Source organism: Desarmillaria tabescens (genome assembly GCF_030435595.1).
Source record: "Desarmillaria tabescens strain CCBAS 213 chromosome Unknown EV420scaffold_56, whole genome shotgun sequence".
NCBI lineage: Eukaryota > Fungi > Basidiomycota > Agaricomycetes > Agaricales > Physalacriaceae > Desarmillaria > Desarmillaria tabescens.
Genome location: NW_026848355.1, coordinates 47,951 through 69,339, shown reverse-complemented (window position 1 = coordinate 69,339; position 21,389 = coordinate 47,951). Strand labels below are relative to the sequence as shown.

Below are 21,389 nucleotides of genomic sequence, written 5' to 3'. Positions count from 1 at the left end.
GTACGGTGCCGTGGCTGTGCACTGACTGATGTCACTTCCCTTCATACCACGCAATGTCGCGACAAAATCCAAGAAAATACAATCGACGAAGGGCAGAGATGTGGATATACCCACTGCCTCTTCTTCTCGAACCATCCCACTGCCGGTAGGCAAAGGCAAAGAGCCAGAAAAACCCAATATCGACGGACCTGCGGCAGTTCACAAGCCCAATTTTTCGGACAAAGAGTATGCCTCCCTCATTTACTTAGCGCTCTCCGACTTTGCACTATTTTCTGATCCAGACCTTCGGCGTAAAATTGATGAAGGAGAAGATGGGTGTGAGTTTTCATTCAAAAATTCGTCAAGCGGTATTAAATTTGACGCCTCTTGCAGTCGTCTCGTTACTTCATGTTCTGAAGCACGCTCTTCATGGGATCCTATTTTCCGAATCAGAGACAGCTGTTGCCAGGGCTCTGCGTTCTGAGGCTACTGATAGCATAGAAGTCAGGATGGTGTTCTCTGGGCCGTCGTGGTCAGGGCAAGGGTCGTCTAAAAACAGTGGGATGTTCGAGGTGCGGAGAATGGAGTCTCTTCAAAACAAGTTTACAAGGGAGGATTGGAGGGAACGAACGTTATACATTGTATGCGTGCTTTTTCGATTTCTGACGCGCTCATTGATTTTTTACTCAGGAAAATATACTAATTCAATATACATCCCTCCTTGGAGTCTTCCATCTTATCCAAGTGCTACTCACGAAGACTACTAATACCACACCAATCTTCAATCGTATACAAGGCATCTCCTTCCCTCCGCATCACCTCGACAAACCAGGCGACACTCCAAAATGTAAAGGCTTCGCTCTCGTCGCACTCCTCGACGCCGAAGACGCGCAGCGGTTTCTTCACGAGTGGCCATGGGCTCCCGCCGTTTCTCCCAACGAAGTCAAACCGCCAATCTCAGAATTCCAAGAAGCTGTCAAGTTCGGCTTCCGAACGATGTCCAAAACGCGCTGGGACGAAATGAAGGATGAATACCTTGCGTATCGTGCACGGCTGGTGAAGGAAATAGTGGCGTACCCTGCTCGTGCGAGACGTTATATCTAGAAGGACTGGGAGCAGGAGGTTACGTGGCATGGGAGCTACAATCGTATGACGTGGAAGAGCTCTCACATTACCAGGTCGATGGTGCGTACCGTCTAATTCCGTCTAACCTCGTCGACCTAATCGGCCGTTTACAGCTGGAGAACAATACCGTCTACTTGCCAAGAATTTTGTTCCTTACCCCATCGCAACGCCAATCTTCTACGCATACCTCTGACTGCATTGGTCCCCATCGCAATGTCTGAAGCAGCATACACACGCTCCGCCCAGGATATCCATCGCGTCTCTTTCTCAACCTTGAAGCAACGCTACCATCGATCCTGCTATGTGCAGGGCTCTCTATCTCTCCGTATTGTGGCAGTCAGCGGCAGCCTTATTGATTTCACGTATTCTCGATCCGCCGACTGTGGATATCTTGATCGGCCCTCGGAGCGGGAAACAGCTAGCTGGGCGCTAGCGTCAGCTTCGCAGTGCCTTTTCTCGACGACGATCAGGGTGTTCTTACCTCTGAATCTGAGGGAACCATTTCCCTGGAAAATCCTGATGCCTGTATTTCTTCGCTAGGGAATACGAGTGGCAAAAGTCAGTTTGAGATGATCGGTGCGGTGTTTCTGCGATGGTACGAAGAAGATCAAACAGATATCCGTGCGTCCTGCTTCATCGTTCGTTTTTTTTACCACGTTGGCCTCATTAATTAATGACAGATGCCGAAAGCCCAGCTCGACACGCTCGTAAACTGCTTCTTTTCACACTGTGGTCGATCGCTACTCTGCGCAAAAGGAACCTTCGCTAACTTCTTGACTCAAGAATCAAGACGAGCAAGGCACAATTACGTTCGTCCTTTCCAATAATCCTCCGTCTTTGACTGACTTGTCTTCAATAGACACTACTCTCCGACCATATACGACAACAGTGACGTTCCACCTCGGACACTCTCTTTAGAGTCGGCATACGTGATGGTACTGTGGTTTGATGGACTAGTGAGCATCAAATGGAAAGCAACAGCATCCTTACTCCCGGACAAGATGAACTGTATTGCATAGCCCACGTACATTGTGGTGGCTTCAGAGAGATGGGAGCTGTTCGGAGCAGTCCTTTTGGGTGGGTAAAATTCGGAGATTTGGTTACATAGGGCTGTGATAATGGTTCGTCTTCCGCTATCCGTGTTAACTAATAATCAGCAATGTACTTGCAGATGAATATGTCTAGTTGCATGGCGGATAGAAGACCACTGTGTGAATTTGCGCGCCGTATTTCATGACAATGTTTAGGCGCCTGACTCTCACGATGGCTTAGCGCTGAGAAGTATGATGCCAATTCTGTTGCCATCACTGATACTCATCTTCGCACAGATTCTGAGCGTTTGATGCAATCCTTATTGGCCAAAGGTGCGACGATACGTATTAGCCTCATACCAATGTCTCGATACTACCAGTGGAGAATGAATTCACTATTCATGCAAACCTGACGGACGTATACCTCGTCTCGGTATTTCATTTGTGTGAGACGGACAATAAGTATAGTCATACAATAAATTCCGCCCTGTACGGTGTACTTGACTTGCGGAGATCACCGTGTTCTTTCGGCCCGGACCATGCAGGATGGCAACAGTTCTATCACGCTGTAAATATACCCCGGGAAACCTTCCACCCGCTTCGTACCAGCACACCTTCGCCTCGCACCTACTTTGCATGCATATCCGTCTGGGTTCAGAAAATGGGAAATAGTGCGTCTCATTAATTTACGTTTGCTTCGAGTACTCAGTACGATATTGAAAATGATAGAACGAAAGCTTTCGAGCCCTTGTCGAGTCAACGTGTAAACACTCACGCACGGACTCTGCGACTGACAGAACATCCAACCTCTATCTGAATGGCAACACAATCCCGCTGTCAGAGTCGCAACCAGCTACAGTTCACCAAAATTCCAGTTCTATTTCAGGGGACATCAATCATGCCTTGGATGTGACACCGAACCCATCATCCCCACTGTCGTTCCGAGCGGCTCTTGGACACCCCTATTTCGGACTCACAGACTGATACAGTGGAGGAACAAATCACCACTCCCAGCGCCAGTAAAGGCGATGAGTTGCCTTATCATAGCGACCATGAATCTGTCGCGCGATCTAAAATACAAACAGTCAGTCAAACAAAGATGAATGGGCAAATTACCTACTGAACGAGTGTATTCCTAGGACGATGAGGTTATTTCTGATTTCACTGGGACTGGTAAAGCGGAGTCGTCCATTAAAGTTCCTTTGCAAGGGGAATATAACAGCGCAGAGCGCGAAGTGATATCCTCCGCACTAGCGAACATTTCTTGCGCTTCCCTCGGCATTCAAGGTATCTTGGATCTACTCAATGCCATCCTTCGAACGTCGCTCGCCCTGGATACACCATCCCTCTCCTCCATTCTTGAAGACTGTATCACGTACAACTATGACTTTGGCACCGCATACGGCCGTCTCCGCCCGGTATGGAAGACCTATTATCCCAGCACCATCAGAGACGAACTATGCAGAGACGAAGAGGAGGACCCGAAGAAGCGACCAGAAGCACTGGAAGGATCTACCTCAGGGGGTGTCAATCACATCATGGAGGTGACACCGCACCCATCGCCTCGCCGTCATCCTGAAGGACCTGAACCACTCTTGGACACCTCTATTTTGGATTCTCGGACTGCTACAGGGGAGGAACAACCCGCTAGTCCCAGTGTCAATAATTATGACGACTACGAATCTGTTGTACGATCTAGAATAGAAACAGTAAGTCACGAAAATGAATGGATGAAATTATTAGTGATCGAGCATATTCCTAGGGCAAAGAGGTTATTTCTGCCTTCACTGAGACTGGTAAAGCGGAGTCATCGATTGAAGTTCCTTTGCAAAGGAAATTCACAGGGCATAATTTCCGCCCACTCAACAACCCACAGCGCGAAGTGATATCCTCCGCCCTTACGAATATACCTTGCATTTCCCTCGGCATTCAAGGTATCTTGGACCTACTCAATGCCATCCTTCAAACATCACACACCCTGGAAACACCATCCGTCTCCTCCCTTCTCGAAGACTGCATCTCACAAAACTATGACTTTGGTACCGCATATGGCCATCTCCGCAGGGTATGGAAGTTCACTTACCACGGCACCATGCAAGATGAACTACGCAGATGTGAAGAGAAGGACCAGGAGACGCGACGAGATGCACTGGTAGGAAATCAGATCGTCAACCCGCAGTTGCCACCTCGACGCGTATGGGACCTGTATAGCAACCGTGTGATGCCATACTGGATTGCTGGGCGATTGCCAGAGTCAATATCCCATGCGTGGATGGATGAGAAGGATCGCATTGATGTGTGGACCCCTATCAATGGGAAGGAATGGCCGGTGCCCATCCCCAAGGATGCGGACCTCAACTTGATCAGGATCGAGATGCTGAATCTGGGACTGGAGTACGCTTGGCTGGATGTGCTTTGTTTGAGACAGGTGGGTGGGCTGAGAGAGGATCTGCGCATGGAGGAATGGGAACTCGATGTGCCCACAATTGGAAATGTGTATTTGAACAGAAGGTGGAAACCGGTGATGATCTACCTGAGTGGGTTAGGGCGGCCTTTGAGTTTGAAGGACGGCGACATGGACAGTGAGCGGAGTTGGTTTAGGCGTGCATGGACAGTGCAGGAGATTGGGGAGCAGAGGATCATTGCCGGGGATACACCTGATGGACCAATGCATGCCAAGCCAATAAACAAGGATGGAAACTACGAGACAGCAATACTGACACGATTTCACATGCAGTGGGAGTCCTTCAAGAGACTAAACAGGGGTATTTTTAGTACACTGGCAGACATGCAGAAGCGAGTGTCGACCAATCCTGTGGACAGAATCGCGGGACTGGCATTTCCTCTGTCACCCAACACAATACCAGTATACCATGAGAGTGAGCCTCTCGAGGATGCATGGACAGCACTGGTGAACACAATGTCCCCTTGGATTCGGGTGGGCTTCCTCTTTTTGTATCCTGAAGCAGGACGAGTCGGAAGCAAGAAATGGAGACCAGCATGGGAGCAAGTCATGACAGAGCCTCTGCCAGTGGATGCTCCCTGGCTCGGGACTGTTAGGCGTAATGATGAGAAGGATGAGGACTGGTATGAAGGATATTGCATTGAAAAGGGGCTTGTGTGTGGTTTCAATGTGGGATTGGCAGCGGGGGGTGATCGACACGGAAAGTTAGTTGTTAAAGATGCCGATGGAAGGGAGCACATATTCAAAATCATCGCCGCCCATCAATACCCAATACCAGAAGACTCATACACATTGCTTGGTAATGATCAACGGGCTTCAAAATATTGGGCTGTTGGGCGACGACTGCCAGAACAGAGATTTGAGAAAGTGTCCATATTTGCACTGAATGACAGCAAGGAAGCAGATAGGTTGGTTGACCTAGGTATTAGGAGTCGTAACATTCTTGTTTGATATAGATGTGAAACTATCTGATCATTTTTGAGAAAAGCCAATACTAGCCTACAATATGCACTACATGGTACATGCTGAACTCTCACAATCAAGCTGTGGAGTGTATGTATCGAGTTTCTGCCAGAAGGCTGTGTTCAGTACCCTGATAATCATAATTTTCATCTCACTAGAAGGTAGCGATCGCCGATATCACGATGATCGTAAAGATGAAAGCGATATTTGTGAGATTTGCCTCAAAACTTGATAAATCAGGAATATCAAGAAAATATTTTAGGCTAAAAAATGACTAAAAATAAATATCTTTCAGTTTCGATATTCATATTAAAGCCATCACATAATGTGGCGTAAAAATAAACTCTTTCCAAAGTTCGTGCAGTGCCGTGGCTGTGCACTGACTGATGTCACTTCCCTTCATACCACGCAATGTCGCGACAAAATCCAAGAAAATACAATCGACGAAAGGTAGAGATGCGGATATATCCACTGTCTCTTCTTCTCGAACTATCCCACTGCCGGTAGTTAAAGGCAAAGAGCCAGCAAAATCAGACATCGACGTTCTCAACAAGCCCAATTTTTCAGACAAAGAGTATGCCTCCCTCATTTCCTTAGCGCTCTCCGACTTTGCACTATTTTCTGATCCAGACCTTCGGCGTAAAATTGATGAAGGAGAAGATGGGTGTGAGTTTTTCATTCAAAAAATCGTCAACCGGTATTGACGCCTCGCCTCTTGCAGTCGTCTCGTTACTTCATGTTCTGAAGCACGCTCTTCATGGAATCCTCATTTCCGAATCAGAGACAACTGTTGCCAAGGCTCTGCGGTCTGAGGCTACTGATAGCGTTGAAGTCCGGATGGTGTTCTCTGGGCCGTCGTGGTCAGCGCAAGGGTCGTCTAAAAACAGTGGGATGTTCGAGGTGCGGAGAATGGAGTCTCTTCAAAACAAGTTTACAAGGGAGGATTGGAGGGAACGAACGTTATATATTGTACGTGTGCTTTTTCGATCTCCGACGCGCTGATTGACTTTGTATCTCAGGAAAATATCCCAGTTCAATATGCATCCCTCCTTGGAGTCTTTCATCTAATCCAAGTGCTACTCACGAAGAGTACCAATACCATACCAATCTTCAACCGTATACAATGCATCTCCTTCCCCCCACATTACCTCGACAAACCAGGCGACATTCCAAAATGCAAAGGATTCGCTCTCGTGACACTCCTCTCCGCCGAAGACGCGCAGCGGTTTCTACACTCGTGGCCATGGGTCCCCACCGTTTCTCCCAACGAAGCCCAACCGCCAATCTCAGAAATCCAAGAGGCTGTCAAGTTCGGCTTCCGAGCGATGTCCAAAACGCGCTGGGACGAAATGAAGGATGAATACCTTGCGTATCGGGCACGGCTGGTGAAGGAGATAGTGGCGTACGAGGATGAGATAGCCGTACATACCGCCGCCGCCACCATCAAGAGAAGACGATCGCCTTCGCCTTCACCTGCGATATCACCGATTCCCAACTCGGAGTCGACACTGACATCTTCATCGCCATTCCCACCAAACTGTCTAGTGTTCGTTCGGAATCACCATTGCGAGACTAACAAGACGACGTTACGAGCGCTGTTCTCTAAAGCTTCTAAGTCCCTTCCCGATGGTATCGATTATGTCGACTTCACCAAGGGCATGGATTCCGTGAGTAAAAAAGCTTTCGGAACTTAAGCTACCCTAACTGATATCGATTTCTAGTGCTACTTGCGTGTTGCGACGCCGGAGCATGCGCGCGTCCTCACGGAATATTTCACTCAAACCAAGATGGCGCAAACAAATGGGCTTGATAGCGAAGGTAGTGGAGATGCCGAGGCCAAGGCGATCACTGTGGAGATGGTGGGAGGGCGAAGAGAAGAGATTTACTGGGAGAAGGTGCCGTCCAAAGTTCGACGCGAGGCTGTTGACAAGGCACTGCGTTTGCTTAAAACAGATACTACGACACGGAAAGATGAAGGTGGAAACAAGAGAGTCAGGGGGAAGAGGTAATGTGCACCGAACTGGAGGCCAAGTCTTTGAGTATTATGGAGGCAACCGCCGGCGTAAAACCTAGCTGGCTGTTTTAGTGACGAAAGCTCACAAAGCGGGGGGAGCGGGGAGATCGTGGTGAAAGATGACGGCTAGGAAATCCGGTTAGACCAGGCCAGGCCCAGGTCCCAGGATAATGGCATAATTATAGCTGAGCCTACTAGCATTGATTGTGACAATAAATAGTAGCATGATATCCGTAAATAGTCTAGTTGTAAAACACATCCTGAAGTCTTAGAATAACCAATTCTCAGTTGAATGATCACGGGAAGTGTAGGTATCACGCACATAAAATCCTGGACTCAGCCTAACAAGATGAAGGAGGGCGTCAAAACATAGCAAACAGCACATGAAAGTGGCACATAACAAATGACAGCAAAGGGAGAACTTCATTTCTTGTAGCCCATCGCTTTCAGTCGTTCTCGGACACGCATGAGAGCCTTGCCCAGGTGATTCTGACCCTGACCACCTGGGCCTTCGCCCCAGTAAGAGTCGTTCGGATCAGAGTATACCAATTCCGCAGAACCAGTACTCAGCAGGAGGTTCCGGACGTCTGGATTTTGTCCGTACTTGTGGTAAAGGACCTCTTCCAGCTATTTAAAAAGGTTAACTGAGATGAGAAGGCCTACGGGATACGAAATCCACGTACGATAGTTTTATGCACGTCACCCCAATCAGATCGCTGATACTGCGCAAAATTAGCTGATAAGGGAAAGACGTCTCCGATGTTCTTGCACAGTCGGATGTTATCTGCGATCTGGGGGTTGTCGGGGAGGAACTTCATGGCTTCGAAGAGATGCATGGCGGTGTCGTATGTCTGGTTGTTATACAGGACGCGATGGAAGGAGTGATTGCAAAAGTCTCGGTACTCATTATCGAAGGTGATTCGTATGACGGAAGGTGGGATGTCGGGACGGGTGTCTGGAATCACTGGCGGGGAAGGTTCGGCGGGTTCTGGTACAGGCATTTGTACGATCGGAGGAGGAGGACCGGAAGCCGCACTCATGGCAACGGGTGGTGGAGCTCCTGGTGTCGAGCCAGACATGGATCGATTCAGCATCGAAGGCCCAGCGTCTGGACGATAACCGTTAGCCCCGACATTCACCGGGACGAAATGTATCCGTGGTTCTTCCTTCTTCTTGGATGACAGTGACCTTAGGAGACCTTTGCTTTTCCCGAATATGCCTTTTGATTTCTGAGGGAGGGGGAGGTCTTTTGAGAAGCTGGCTGTTAGAAGGGCTGTCGTTTGGGGAAGGTCGAGGATAGCGTTGTAGGGAGATGAGGCGTAGAGGTCGCGAGGTGGTTCTGGTAGCGGGTTGTTATGATGCACTGGGGGAGGGCCAGAGCGTGGTGGAGGACCGTATGCCGCTGGTGGTGCCGGAGACATGGGTGCGATGAGGTCAGCTAGCTGGCGGTCACCTGGATCGTCTTGGGGTAGTGCGGCGCCACTTGGATAAGGTGTGTGAGTACCAATCGAGCGCCTCAGAATACTTGGTCCAGGCTGTAGTCTTTCATTGTGTACTGGGTAAAATTATCTATAATTTTATTTTTTATTATCGCAAATAAACTGACCGTGAATCTCACTGCCTGCCCTGGAAGCTGGAATGATGCGTCAACCATGACCGGGGCCCATCAGAATACGCAGAGACGACGCACGAATCACTGGATCGGGAGCTGGTAGTGCATTAGATAACATTGAGCAAAATACCACCAAGTCGACGCACCATCATGGTCCTGATACTCATCATGCCTTCTCCTGCGAGACGAACGATGCCTCCTCCGACTCCTCCTAGCACCATCTGAATTGGAGCGTGGCACAAAGACCGTTTGCTGCGGTAGAATATGTCCGTATACGGGGGCAGGAGCGTATGCAGTAGCAGGGGCATATCCATAGCCGTATGTAGGTGCAAAAGGTGGAGGTGGAGGGTAGAACCCTCTCTGTCTTGACGATGACTGGCCCATCGATGCTAAAGGTAAAAGATGAGATAAAGCTGGTACTAGTTAGATAAGCATGCCTAGTAATCGACAATGAATGAGGAAAACATGAGGCCGGCAACACTCGGTATTGGAAGTGACAATAGAAGATCACAACGCGTCCGAACCACGGTCCCGTGCAATTTCCTCTGTTCGGCATATCGGCATGAACTTTTGGCACTCTTCTACCGCGAACACTACAATTTACACACAAGTATTCCAAAGATAGGCGGAATAAGTCCGAACCGCAGCGGAAACAACTGATATAGCATTAGACGCTATCATCTACAGTGCCAGTGTACCACAGGCTGCCGAATTCAAGCAACTTGAATAAAGCTGGTAATTGCGAGACAGTAGCAACACAAACGTTCGCTATGTTCTACACTATAGAATTAACTCCACAATCAGTTCCAATCACCGGCATCATGTATCTCTTTCCCCTCCCGAACCGCTCTCAACAATTCTTCAACCGTCCACGGTTCGTAAGTATATCCTGGAGGAGTATTCGTGTTCGTAAACGGCGCTCCCTCCAACACATGTTTCGCACATGCGTCGTAATTATCGTAAGCGTACTTCTCCGCATCGTGCTTGGACAACCACGTGCCGACAAGCTTACCGAACGCTGCTTGAGGATTCTTCAAAGCAATCTCCCAATTCGTGTGATGCAACTTTTCGCGCGTCTTTAATCCCATCCTTTGCGCACAAGACACACGCTCAAATCTAAGCATAGAGCTGTATCGGATGCTGAAAAATACGGGCGAGGAATTTGACATACCGGAGCTTGTTGTAGACCCATGCAGCTAAAGGAATACCGTTCTTTCCACTAATGTTAAGACAGGCCGCGAGAGCGATACCATCCTCTATGGCCATGGTCGCCCCACTGGCACTACTAGGAAGAAGAGAGTGAGCGGCATCTCCAATTTGAGTGATACGACCCATAGGAGAAACCCAGTTAGGCTGGGGGTCGCGCCACAGGAGCTTCCAGTCGATGACCTCCCTGTTGGGTATCGCATTGAATATGGCTGCGACAAATGGGCTCCAGCCTTTTACATGCTGAAGGGCACGATCAGAGCTCTGTGTCTTCGACGAATTCACAGTCGCATTGTCACTGTCCTGATGTGAGGTCCGTCATCAGCAGGGGGGGTCACAGAGAAAATAAAAAGTAAATTAAACGTACCAGATAAGTCATCAGAACACAAACGCTGGTCTTGTTTTTACCAATGACTGTATGTGTGTTATGCCCGATGTATATGGCCCCATATGGGCCTTCACCACTGAACACTTTAGCGAGTTCGGGAACCTTCAACGCATGTTCGAGCGGGAAGGTTGCGCGGTACACAGCGTATCCGCTGCTAACAGCCTTGTCCTTCTTACCATTGATTATGCTCCATGCCTTCCCTCCAACTCCATCCGCTGCAATTACAACGTCCGCCTCAAGCCTCCTCCCATCTGCGAGAATAGTAATACCCTTGTCAGCAGTCTCCAAATAGTCCTCGACGCAAATTCCATGTTCAATGGGTATATTGAGCGCCGTAGCGTATTCATGCAACGTCCGATGCGCTTCACGACGGCTAACAGCGACAGCGCGCTCTCCTATCTCCGCGTCAAACTCGCCCATGGGGATAACCCCGATCAGAGTCCCGTCGAACTTGTACATATGCAGGTCGGTCCCAAAGTCGTTGTGGAGAAGCTTCTCGACGAATCCGGGCCACTTGCGCATTGTACGGATCACGCTGGGCTGAATGGCGACCAAGTCACCTGAAGAGAGGTGGTCGTTCAACGATTCGAAATCTCATAAAGTGACGCCTACCGAAGGGATCGAGACCTGGTCGACGTTCGACGACGCGGACGTTGTGGCCTTTTCGATAGCATTCGATGGCAGCAGACAGGCCACCAAGACCTCCGCCTACAGGTGATAATAAATACGGGGTTACCATGTACAGAGCTTTGACATACCAACAATCAGAATGTCTATTCCCGAGAGTGGTTCGCGTTCCAGATGTTCAGCCATGATAGTATAGAGGCAGTCAAGATGTTCCAGTTGGTAGAAAGATGTTGGTTATGTTCAACAAAGACGTGTCGCCTTTTATCTCGCCTGGGTTTGACGAGACTGTCAAGGAGAATGACTCAAGAAATCATTTGATGATAAAGCGAAGCATTGTTTTATCCGGAATGAATTCAAGAATCGAGTGGAGTTACAGCGAAAGTTGTGGGTTTACTCGAGTGTGTTTGCCGGTGTAAGTTTGGGAGAAGACCGTTTCGCCGATATATGCATGGATACATAATTATAATGCGCCAAGTTCTTCCTAGAGAATCCTAGATGCGAGCCAGCGAAGAATGTTATCGGCGATAAACATAGGGACTTGCGGTGTAACTTGCACCCAGAGTAGATGCATGAGCGACGGATGGTGGGTAATACTCGACCTCAAAAGATGTCTTGGCGTTTTCAGAAAGCTTGGTCTGTAAGTGGCAATTTGGTAAAACGACATCAACTCCAGAGAACCAGCGACATACCGCACAACACGCCACTACCGCGTAAGCCAATGAAAAAACTCGACGCTTACGTCCGAGAGTTCGCTAGCTTCTGCCAGCAGGAGTGCTTTACGCGACAATGATTTCACAGTTCGGTACTTGCAACGCCGATTAGAAGGCCGCGTTTGTCATTCAGATGAGTGTTGGTGACTGTACGTGTTGATTCCCTGGAACTACAAGTAACCCGATGTTTGACTTGCAACTCGCAAAATGAATGCCTCAAATCGCCTGCGTGTCTGGACAAGGAAAAGTGGGACTAGCTGAGTCACCATGCGTCCAACTGGGTAGTACCGGCCCGGACCAAATATGGATTTTCCTGCTCCGCTCATCTAAGTATCCTTGAATATGAGGCAGGGGAGCCGATGTTGGCATATATTCATTTCTTCGAGTACTATCTACATCTCTGTACGTGCTTCAGACTCGTATCTGCCATTCTCGCAGCCACCCGCTTCGCTAAGTAAAAGTGCGGCAAAGGAATGTGATGATATACCGGCGGCATCAGTCTCCGTACGCTGGAGGTGGTACCCCCATCAACCGTGTATTCTCCTCAGTCAACATCTCAATTCGATTCTGCAGCTCCTGTATCTGTGTCATTTCGTTTGAGGGTTGCTCTATCTGGGCTATCAAACTGTTAATCTCATCTGGTCGGCGTCTGATTTCCGCTTGGTTCTCTGAGGCAGACCGAGGTAGAGAGAGGGTAGGTGATGAAGGAGACACATGTGAGGAGCCGGCAGTCGATGCGGATACCACAACCGACATGCCTCGGCTTTGTCGCCAAGTCTTGAAATTCTGCTCGGTTGTGGAGGGCGTTGGAACAGACGGCTGTGTCTGGCGAGGAACAGATTGTTCTGGGGTGTCTTGAAATAAAGTAAGCGTTAGAAAAAGACACTAAGTGCAGGACGGAAAACGAACGAACAGGGAAACGGTTCAGACAAGCTAATCAAATTAGCCTTATGATAAGCTTGTTTTTTTCGTCGCCACCAAAACAGAGTGCCTGCTATTACCAGGAGTAGAATGATACCGCCGCCCACCGACCCTCCAACAATGCCTTTGAAGGCAGTCGTTTTTGGTGGTGAATATGACGCGCTGGAACCAGACGGAAGATTCGAGCGGGAGGAACTGGTACTACTACTTGAAGGTGACGGTGAGCCATTGCTATCGGACACCTGATCAGAATAGGTGATGTAATCAAGCTTCAGCGACTGGTCACCAGCGACCACTGTGATATTCATGATAAGCGTGTGAATTCCAGAGCTGAGGATTGGGGAAGAAAATAACACTGTGTTGGCTAAGTCACTACCAGAACGTGTACTGGTTGTAGAGAATGTAGTCGTTTTCCCTCCATCTACGCTGAAATCAGCGGAGATGACTCCGACTATAGAATTCCTCCGAATCCCGAACACAGATACGCTCGTCCCTGTCAACAGTATTAAGTTGTAGGTGCCTCAAATGCGATCTGCGCTGACCTGTAAACTCGAAAGAAAAAGAGTCCCCAAGCGGGTGATTGATGATGTAAGTCTCCGTGATATGCGTCAGGGTACTTGTATTTGTCTGCCAGTCTCCAGTCCAGATAATACTATCACTGGTGTCGTCCACCAGGATGTCTTTACCGAGGACAGTTGTTTGATTGCCAACACCGACGATCGCATAATCAACGTCGATATTATCCATCTCTGTAAGAGTGATAGTATGGGTGCCCTCTTCCAGCGTCGGCGACATATACCACTGCATATACTCCCACTGAGAAGGGTATGAAGCGACATAGGCGTCTGCTCCATCAATGAAAACGGAGAAATTCTGTTTGTTCGTGCCAGGAGGAGTGTTACCAGTGAAAGCAATCGAAATGCCTGTTAAAGTATTGAATTCGCTTCGATTAGTCAAGAAAGACGGAAGCACCTTCGAATGTAACTGAGAAGGATCCATATGTGGAGTTTCCCGCATTACTATTGTATGCCCAAGAGGAATAATGTTGATACCACTGTTGTAACCACAGCTGGCCAGGATCTTGGGTCCAAAGAGAGCTGGGACTGAAGCCAGGCGAGAAGGCCGAGTCATCTAGTAATATCAGACTGCCAGACATCTGGCGGTGGGAAAGGAGAGGAAAAAAGGAAAAGGAGGTTGGAGATGGGTTCAGCATTAACCTGTGCATCATGATATAAGATGCATGCACTCCTTCACCCGCTACCTTTCTGCAATTGCAACCATTCCTCTAAATGCATCATGATGTCGAAGTGAGATCCGTCTGTCTTTGCTGATATTGCGCGATGCATCGCATCGATGAATCGACGGTTTGTCCCACTTGCGTGGACAAGGGACTTCGGGATGATTATCACCGAGAAGATGCTCCTTGGGTGATCTTCCTCCATGTCAAGGTCGAATCCTATACGAGGGTAGGGTTGGTCCACACCTAACGCACGGCGTGAGAGCGCATTGGGTGCCTCACCAGCTAATATGCTGTCAGAAGAGGAACAGGTCGAATTTCTACGTCATCTCCTCCTAGTCCAAAAACGTTTGATGCAGACACCTGGCTACATTTGCGCTTCAGTTCCATAGAAGTTCGCCGGTTCTCTTGATGGTACCTCGAAGCAAATGTGGAGCTCTGGCGACGAGGACGTCGTTGCCAGTTAGGGGATCTCGCCATCGTACTTCGTGATCTTGGACTCCTGCTAGACGATATGAGTTTGATAGTGCAATACCTCCTGCGTCACTTGCCACTGCCTACCAGCAATTCCATTGCACGCAAAATTGATAGGACTAGTCGTCTTGATTTGGTCTAAGGATGAAATGCCTGCACCAGCATCGATCTCTTGTGCATCCAAGTTGAGGTCCTCGTCCTCGAAAGATTTCTTGTCGCTTTCAAAAGCTCTGGTCTGTATCGCGAGCCCAAGTGGCAATCTAGTAAAAAGCCATCAACTCCCGACAACATTGGCTTATACCCTCGGGAGTCGACAAGACATAAGCATTTCGCAGTCAGCAACCCATCTCTGAATAACAACATGGGGACCGTTTTGGTATTGCACCCGAACTGTAAATCTTGGCGCGTAACGCGTTCTCAGTAGTAGCGAGCTCTCGGATGTAAACGTCAAGTTTTTCATTGCCCTGCGTGGTAGTGTCATGTTGTGCGGTATGTTGCAGTGGTCCGAAAGCTCCGAATTGCCTGCGGACAAGAAAGTAGTATAGCGTCATGATCTAGGAGCATAAATAAGACAAATAGTCCTTGAACCGAGTCTGAAGTTTCTCGTTGAAGTCAAAATGTCCCCACGATCACGTACTCGTACTCGGCATATCGGCATGGACATCTGTACCACTCTTCTACCATGAACACTACATGACATGAAATAATTTACACAGAATTGATCAGAAGACAGGCAAAACAGATCCGAGTCGTAGGAGGTTAGAAGCGACACATTCGAGCCAAGCACTGTCAGACCCTATCATCTGCACTGCACCGTGACAAGCCTACTCAAATTGCTCTTGAATTGAATTCAAACAATAAAGCTGATGCCACGGTTATGTACAAGACAGTGGAAACATACGCGGTCTCTATGTTCTACTACATCGTAGCATAAAAATCAGAATTGCTTTCAATCTCCAGCATCATGGATCTCTTTCTTCTCTCTTACCACTCAGCAAATCTTCAACCGTTCACGGTTCGTAAGTGTACCCTGGAGGAATTCCTTCAATTCATGTTGGAGCGGGAAGGTCACGCGGTATATAGAGCAGCCGCTGCTAATAGACTGTTTGTTCTTACGATTTGTCATGTTCCATTCCACCTCCAACGCCATGCGCCGCAAAGATAAAATCAGCCTTAAGATATTGCTCCCATCTTCGAGAACATCAAAACTCTTGTTGGTAGTCTCCGAATAGTCCTGGACGTTAATTCCATGCTCGATGGATATGATTCCAAGCGCCAAAAGGTAGTCATTCAACACCCGATGAGCCTCGACGCGCCGACTAGAGGCGAGTCAGCGACGACACACTCTCTGATATTGGCATCGTATTCGCCCAGAGGGAAAACCACAATGACAAACTTGATACTGGCCCGGACAAAATATGGATTTTTCGCGCGGCAGAATTAGATATTCTTGAATACGAAGCATGAGGGCCGACGTTGGTGTACTTATAGACATTTTCTTCGAGCTATCTACATTTCTGTACCATATTTCAGACTCGTATCTGCCGTTCTCGCAGCCCACCCACTTGGCGAAGTAAAAGTGTGACAAAGCAATGCAATATCCCACACCAGCGGAATCCTTCAGTCTTCGTAAGCTGGAGGCGATACTCCCATCAACTGTGTATTCTCCTCAGTCAACATCTCGATTCGATTCTGCATCTCCTGTATCTGTGTCATTTCGTTTGAGGGTTGCTCCATCTGGGCTATCAAACTGTTGATTTCATCTAGTCGGCGTCTGATTTCCGCTCGATTCCCGGACGGCTCAGCCTGGCGAGCAATAGATTGGTCTGGGGTGTCTTAAATAAAGTAAGCGTTAGAAAAAGATACCAAGTGCAGGACGGAAACGAACGAACAGGTAAACGATTGAGACAAGCTGATCAAATTAGCCTTATGATGAGCTCGTTTTTTTCGTCGCCACCAAAACAGAGCGCCTGCTATTATCAGGAGTAAAGCAACACCACCGCCCACCACCCCTCCAACAATGCCTTTAGAGTTGGTCGTTTTGGATGGTGAATACGACGGGCTGGAACCAGAAGGCGAATCCGAAGTGGAACTAGAAGGCAGATTCGAGCTGGAGGAACTGGCACTACTACTTGAAGGTGATGACGAGCTGTTGCTATTGGACACCTGATTAGAATAGGTGAGGTAATCTAGCTTCAGCGACTGGTCACCAGCGACATCTGTGATGTTCATGATAAGCGTATGGACCCCAAAATCGAGGATCGAAGACGAAAAGAACATCGTGTTGGCTAAGTCATTACCAGAACTCGCACTGGTTGTAGAGAATGTAGTGGTTTCCCCTCCATCTACACTGAAATCAGCGGAGATGACTCCGACTATAGAATTCCTCTGGATCCCGAACACAGATACATTCGTCCCTGTCAACAGTATTGATATGTAGGTACTTCAAATGCGATTCGAGCTGAACTGACCTGTAAACTCGAAAGAAAAAGAGTCCCCAACAGTTTTACTGTCCTTCGTAGAGTTCCCAAGCGGATGGTTGACAATGTAAGGCTCCGTGATATACATTAGGGTACCTTTATTTGTCTTCCAGTCTCCAGTCCATATTATACGATCACTAGTGTCGTCCACCAGGAGGTCTTTACCTAAGACAGTTGTCTGATCGCCGACACCGACGAGGGCATAGTCCACGTCGGTCTCATCCATCTCTGTAAGAGTGATAGTATGGCTGCCCTCTTCCAGCGTCGGTGACATATACCACTGCATATACTCCGCCTGAGAAGGGTACGAAGCGACATAGGCGTATGCTTCATCGATGAACACGGAGAAAGTCTGTTTGTTTGTACCAGGAGGAGTGTTACCAGTGAAAGCGATCGAAATACCTATTAAAGTATTGAAAATATGTTTAATTTAGTCAAAGTAAGACAGAAGCACCTTCGAATGTAACTGAGAAGGATCCGTATGTCGAGTTGCTTGCATTGCTATGCTCTGCCCAAGAAGAATAATGCTGATACCACCGTTGATACCACGGATGGCCAGAATCACGGCTCCAAAGATAGCTGGGACTGAAGCCAGGCGAGAAGGCCGAGTCGTCTAGTAATACCAGACTGCCGGACATCTGGCAGTGGGAAGGGGAGGAAAAAGGAAAGCAAGATAACGATGGGGGTCAGCATTAATCTGTGCATCATGATATAAGATGTATGTGCTCCTTCACCCGCTACCTTTATGCAATTGCAACCATTTCTCTAAATGCATCATGACGTCGAAGTGAAATCCATCTGTCATGCCTGATATTGGGCAACTACCTTGCTTCGATGAATCGGCGGTTTGCTTGCGTGGACAAGATGTGAAGGTCGAATCCTATACGAGGATAAGGTTGATCCACACCTAACGCACGGCGCTGAGATTGCATTGGGTATCTCACCAGCTAATGCGGTGTTAGGAGAGGCGTAGGTCAAATTTCTACGTCTTCTCCTCCGAGTCCAAAAACGTCCGATGCGGACACCTGGCTACATTTGCACTTCAGTTCCACGGAAGGTCACCGGCTCCCTCGATGGTGCCTTAAAGCAAATGTGGAGCTATGACGACGAGGACGATCTCGCCATCGTACTTCGTGATCTCGGGCTCCTGCTAGATGATACGAGTTTGATAGTACAGTACTTCCTGCATCACTTGCCACTGCTTGCCAGCAATTCCATTGCACGCGAAATTGATAGGACTAGTCGTCTCGAGGTCCAGGGATGAAATCGATGGCTGCTGTCACTTGGACGCTTACATCTACGAATTTAAAGTCCACTGTCAGCTTGCGATGAAAAAAAGAGCAGTGAGCTACCAAACAAGCATGCGAACACCAAATCGAGTTCATTCCATCGGCTCGACCACGCAAACGGCAACGAAGACGCGACGGCGGCGTTCTCGGCGCTTGTGGTCACTGGTCACATGATGAATCCCTTAAAAGGAAAACGCCGTGCGGCGGTGCAGACTCTCTTGAACTCTCAATCAACTCTCAATTGCTTGCTTGTCAAGAGATTAAAATTCGGCCTAGGAGAGACTACCACACGTTCTATTTGATACCGAACCAGCTAATATACGGGTTTTTGCCCTTGAATACCAAGCATGGGAGCCAACGTTGGCATACTTATATTCATTGCTTCGAGTACTATCTACATTCCTGTACATACTTCTGCCGAGCTCGCAGCAGCCAACTTCGATAAGCAAATTTGCGACGAATACAATGCGATGTCTAAACCTTCAGCCTCGACTCTTCAGTCTCCGTACGCCGGAGGCGACACTCCCATCAACCGTGTATTCTCCTCAGTCAACATCTCAATTCGACTTTGCAGCTGTTGTATCTGTGCCATTTCGTTCGAGGGTTGCTCAATCTGGGCTATCAAACTGTTGATCTCATCGAGTCGGCGTCTGGTTTCCGCTTGATTCTCGGAGGTAGACCGAGGTCGTTCGAGGGTAGGTGATGAAGGGGACACATGTGAGGAGCCGGCAGTCGACGCGGATCTCACAGCCGATGTGCCTCCACTTTGTTGCCAAGTCTTGAAATTCTGCTCGGTTGTGGAGGGCGTTGGAACAGACGGCTGGGCCCGGCGACCAACAGATTGGTCTGGAGTGTCTTGAAAGAAAGTAGCGTTAAAAAGGATAAGTGCAGGGCGGAAATTGGACGAACAGGTAAACGGTCGAGACAAGCTTATCAAATTAGCCTCATGATGAGCTTGTTTTTTCCGTCGCCACAAGAACAGAGTGCCTGCTATTACCAGGAGTAAAATGATACCACCGCTCACCGCCCCTCCAACAATGCCTTTGAAGGAATGCGACGTGCTGGAACCAGAAGGAAGATTCGAGCCGGGGGAACTGGTACTACTACTTGAAGGTGATGGCGAGCTATTGCTATCGGACACCTGACCAGAATAAGTGATGTAATCAAGCTTCAGCGACTGGTCACCAGCGACCACTGTAATGTTCATGATAAGTGTGTGAATTCCAGAGCTGAGGATCGAAGATGAAAAGAACACCGTGTTGGCTAAGTCATTACCAGAACGTGTACTGGTTGTAGAGAAGGTAGTGGTTTCCCCTCCATCTACGCTGAAATCAGCGGAGATGACTCCGACTATAGAATTCCTCTGAATCCCGAATACAGATACGCTCGTCCCTGTCAACAGTATTAAGTTGTAGGTGCCTCAAATGTGATCTGAGCTGACCTGTAAACTCGAAAGAGAAAGAGTCCCCAACAGTTTTACTGTCCTTCGTAGAATTCCCAAGTGGGTGATTGACGATAGAGGTCTCCGTGATATGCGTTAGGGTACTTGTATTTGTCTGCCAGTCTCCAGTCCAGACAATATTATCACTGGTGTCGTCCACCAGGATGTCATTGCCGAGGACAGTTGTTTGATTGCCAACACCGACGATCGCATAATCAACGTCGATATTATCCATTTCTGTAAGAGTGATAGTATGGGTGCCCTCTTCCAGTGTTGGCGACATATACCACTGCATATACTCTGTATGAGAGGGGTATGAAGCAATATAGGCATCTTCTCCATCGATGAAAACGGAAAAATTCTGTTTGTTCGTGCGAGGAGGAGTGTTACCAGTGAAAGCAATCGAAATGCCTGTTAAAGTATTGAATGCGTTTTATTTAGTTAAAGTCAGACAGAAGCACCTTCAAAGGTAACTGAGAAGGATCCATACGTCGAGGTATTCGCATTGCTATGCACTGCCCACGAGGAATAATGTTGGTACCACTGTTGTAACCACAGCTGGCCAGGATCTTGGGTCCAAAGAGAGCTGGGACTGAAGCCAGGTGAGAAGGCCGAGTCATCTAGTAATATCAGACTGCCAGACATCTGGCGGTGGGAAAGGAGAGGAAAAAAGGAAAAGGAGGTCGGAGATGGGGGTCAACATTAACCTGTGCATCATGATATAAGATGCATGCGCTCCTTCACTCACTACCTTTATGTAATTGCAACTATTCCTCTAAATGCATCATGATGTCGAAGTGAGATCCATCGGTCCTTGCTGATATTGCACAATGCATCGCATGGATGAATCGATGGTTTGTCCCACTTGCGTGGACAAGGGACTTCGGGCATACCATTGAAGTGCGGTTATTAAAGTGTTTATCACCGAGAAGATACTCCTCGGGTGATCTTCCTCCATGTCAAGGTCGAGTCCTATATAGGGTAGGGTTTATCCACCTCTAACACACGGCGTTGAGAGTGCATGGGTGCCTCACCAGCTAATATGCTGTCAGGAGAGGAACAGGTCAAGTTTCTGCGTCGTCTCCTTCTAGTCCAGAAACGTTTGATGCAGACACCTGGCTACATTTGCGCTTCAGTTCCATAGAAGTTCGCCGGTTCTCTCGATGGTGCCTTGAAGAAAATGTGGGGCTATGGCGACGAGGACGTCGTTGCCAGTTGGGGGATCTCGCCATCGTACTTCGTGATCTTGGACTCCTGCTAGATAATACGAGTTTGATGGTGCAATACCTCCCGCATCACTTGCCAGCAATTCCATTGCACGCGAAATTGATAGGACTAGTCGTCTCGAGTTGGTCCAAGGATGAAATCGATGGCTGCTGTCACTTGGACGCTTACATCTACGAATTTAAAGCCAACTGTCAGCTTGGA

The 21,389-nt window shown here is 48.4% G+C and overlaps 8 protein-coding genes across 8 annotated transcripts; 3 read left to right on the top strand and 5 right to left on the bottom strand.

The window, feature by feature from the left end:
- Nucleotides 1-25: 25 nt before the first annotated feature.
- EV420DRAFT_1013896 (uncharacterized protein) lies at nucleotides 26-1,227 on the top strand (the record flags this gene model as incomplete). Its single annotated transcript, XM_060465322.1, has 4 exons — nucleotides 26-317; nucleotides 373-620; nucleotides 670-1,164; nucleotides 1,218-1,227. The coding sequence occupies 3 exons, from the start codon at nucleotides 29-31 to the stop codon at nucleotides 1,081-1,083; spliced, it is 951 nt and encodes a 316-aa protein (XP_060324874.1). The 3' UTR covers nucleotides 1,084-1,164; nucleotides 1,218-1,227.
- A 3,000-nt stretch (nucleotides 1,228-4,227) lies between these two features.
- EV420DRAFT_1277775 (uncharacterized protein) lies at nucleotides 4,228-5,550 on the top strand (the record flags this gene model as incomplete). The annotated part of the gene is made up of 1 exon (XM_060468047.1): nucleotides 4,228-5,550. One exon carries the CDS (start codon nucleotides 4,228-4,230, stop codon nucleotides 5,548-5,550), a length of 1,323 nt encoding a protein of 440 aa, XP_060324873.1.
- A 342-nt stretch (nucleotides 5,551-5,892) lies between these two features.
- Nucleotides 5,893-7,571, top strand: EV420DRAFT_1314749 (uncharacterized protein; the record flags this gene model as incomplete). Its single annotated transcript, XM_060468638.1, has 4 exons — nucleotides 5,893-6,228; nucleotides 6,284-6,531; nucleotides 6,582-7,229; nucleotides 7,284-7,571. The coding sequence occupies exons 1-4, from the start codon at nucleotides 5,949-5,951 to the stop codon at nucleotides 7,569-7,571; spliced, it is 1,464 nt and encodes a 487-aa protein (XP_060324872.1). The 5' UTR covers nucleotides 5,893-5,948.
- A 428-nt stretch (nucleotides 7,572-7,999) lies between these two features.
- EV420DRAFT_1277699 (uncharacterized protein) lies at nucleotides 8,000-8,577 on the bottom strand (the record flags this gene model as incomplete). The annotated part of the gene is made up of 2 exons (XM_060468042.1): nucleotides 8,000-8,203; nucleotides 8,260-8,577. 2 exons carry the CDS (start codon nucleotides 8,575-8,577, stop codon nucleotides 8,000-8,002), a joined length of 522 nt encoding a protein of 173 aa, XP_060324871.1.
- Nucleotides 8,578-9,890: 1,313 nt separating this feature from the next.
- EV420DRAFT_1013878 (uncharacterized protein) lies at nucleotides 9,891-11,784 on the bottom strand. The gene is made up of 5 exons (XM_060465321.1): nucleotides 11,541-11,784; nucleotides 11,395-11,490; nucleotides 10,762-11,342; nucleotides 10,360-10,697; nucleotides 9,891-10,304 (listed from the first exon to the last, which is right to left on the bottom strand). The coding sequence occupies exons 1-5, from the start codon at nucleotides 11,593-11,595 to the stop codon at nucleotides 9,989-9,991; spliced, it is 1,386 nt and encodes a 461-aa protein (XP_060324870.1). The 5' UTR covers nucleotides 11,596-11,784; the 3' UTR covers nucleotides 9,891-9,988.
- An 830-nt stretch (nucleotides 11,785-12,614) lies between these two features.
- EV420DRAFT_1649014 (uncharacterized protein) lies at nucleotides 12,615-15,114 on the bottom strand (the record flags this gene model as incomplete). The annotated part of the gene is made up of 7 exons (XM_060478242.1): nucleotides 12,615-12,973; nucleotides 13,033-13,533; nucleotides 13,583-13,963; nucleotides 14,013-14,257; nucleotides 14,295-14,562; nucleotides 14,839-15,011; nucleotides 15,053-15,114. The coding sequence occupies 7 exons, from the start codon at nucleotides 15,112-15,114 to the stop codon at nucleotides 12,615-12,617; spliced, it is 1,989 nt and encodes a 662-aa protein (XP_060324869.1).
- A 1,180-nt stretch (nucleotides 15,115-16,294) lies between these two features.
- On the bottom strand, nucleotides 16,295-18,057 carry EV420DRAFT_1013687 (uncharacterized protein). Its single transcript, XM_060465320.1, has 4 exons — nucleotides 17,686-18,057; nucleotides 17,223-17,633; nucleotides 16,644-17,168; nucleotides 16,295-16,586 (listed from the first exon to the last, which is right to left on the bottom strand). The coding sequence occupies exons 1-4, from the start codon at nucleotides 17,867-17,869 to the stop codon at nucleotides 16,372-16,374; spliced, it is 1,335 nt and encodes a 444-aa protein (XP_060324868.1). The 5' UTR covers nucleotides 17,870-18,057; the 3' UTR covers nucleotides 16,295-16,371.
- A 959-nt stretch (nucleotides 18,058-19,016) lies between these two features.
- EV420DRAFT_1484791 (uncharacterized protein) lies at nucleotides 19,017-20,606 on the bottom strand (the record flags this gene model as incomplete). Its single annotated transcript, XM_060470116.1, has 3 exons — nucleotides 19,017-19,912; nucleotides 19,962-20,372; nucleotides 20,423-20,606. 3 exons carry the CDS (start codon nucleotides 20,604-20,606, stop codon nucleotides 19,017-19,019), a joined length of 1,491 nt encoding a protein of 496 aa, XP_060324867.1.
- Nucleotides 20,607-21,389: the final 783 nt, after the last annotated feature.

Coding starts and splice junctions, on each gene's coding strand:
- EV420DRAFT_1013878 (XM_060465321.1), bottom strand. CDS start 11,595: ATGGCTGAACATCTGGAACGCGAACCACTCTCGGGAATAGACATTCTG. Junction 11,343..11,394: donor ACCAGGTCTCGATCCCTTCG/GTAGGCGTCACT, acceptor ACCTCTCTTCAG/GTGACTTGGTCGCCATTCAG. Junction 10,698..10,761: donor GTGTTCTGATGACTTATCTG/GTACGTTTAATT, acceptor ACCTCACATCAG/GACAGTGACAATGCGACTGT.
- EV420DRAFT_1013687 (XM_060465320.1), bottom strand. CDS start 17,869: ATGTCCGGCAGTCTGGTATTACTAGACGACTCGGCCTTCTCGCCTGGC. Junction 17,634..17,685: donor CTTCTCAGTTACATTCGAAG/GTGCTTCTGTCT, acceptor ATACTTTAATAG/GTATTTCGATCGCTTTCACT. Junction 17,169..17,222: donor TTTTTCTTTCGAGTTTACAG/GTCAGTTCAGCT, acceptor TACTGTTGACAG/GGACGAATGTATCTGTGTTC.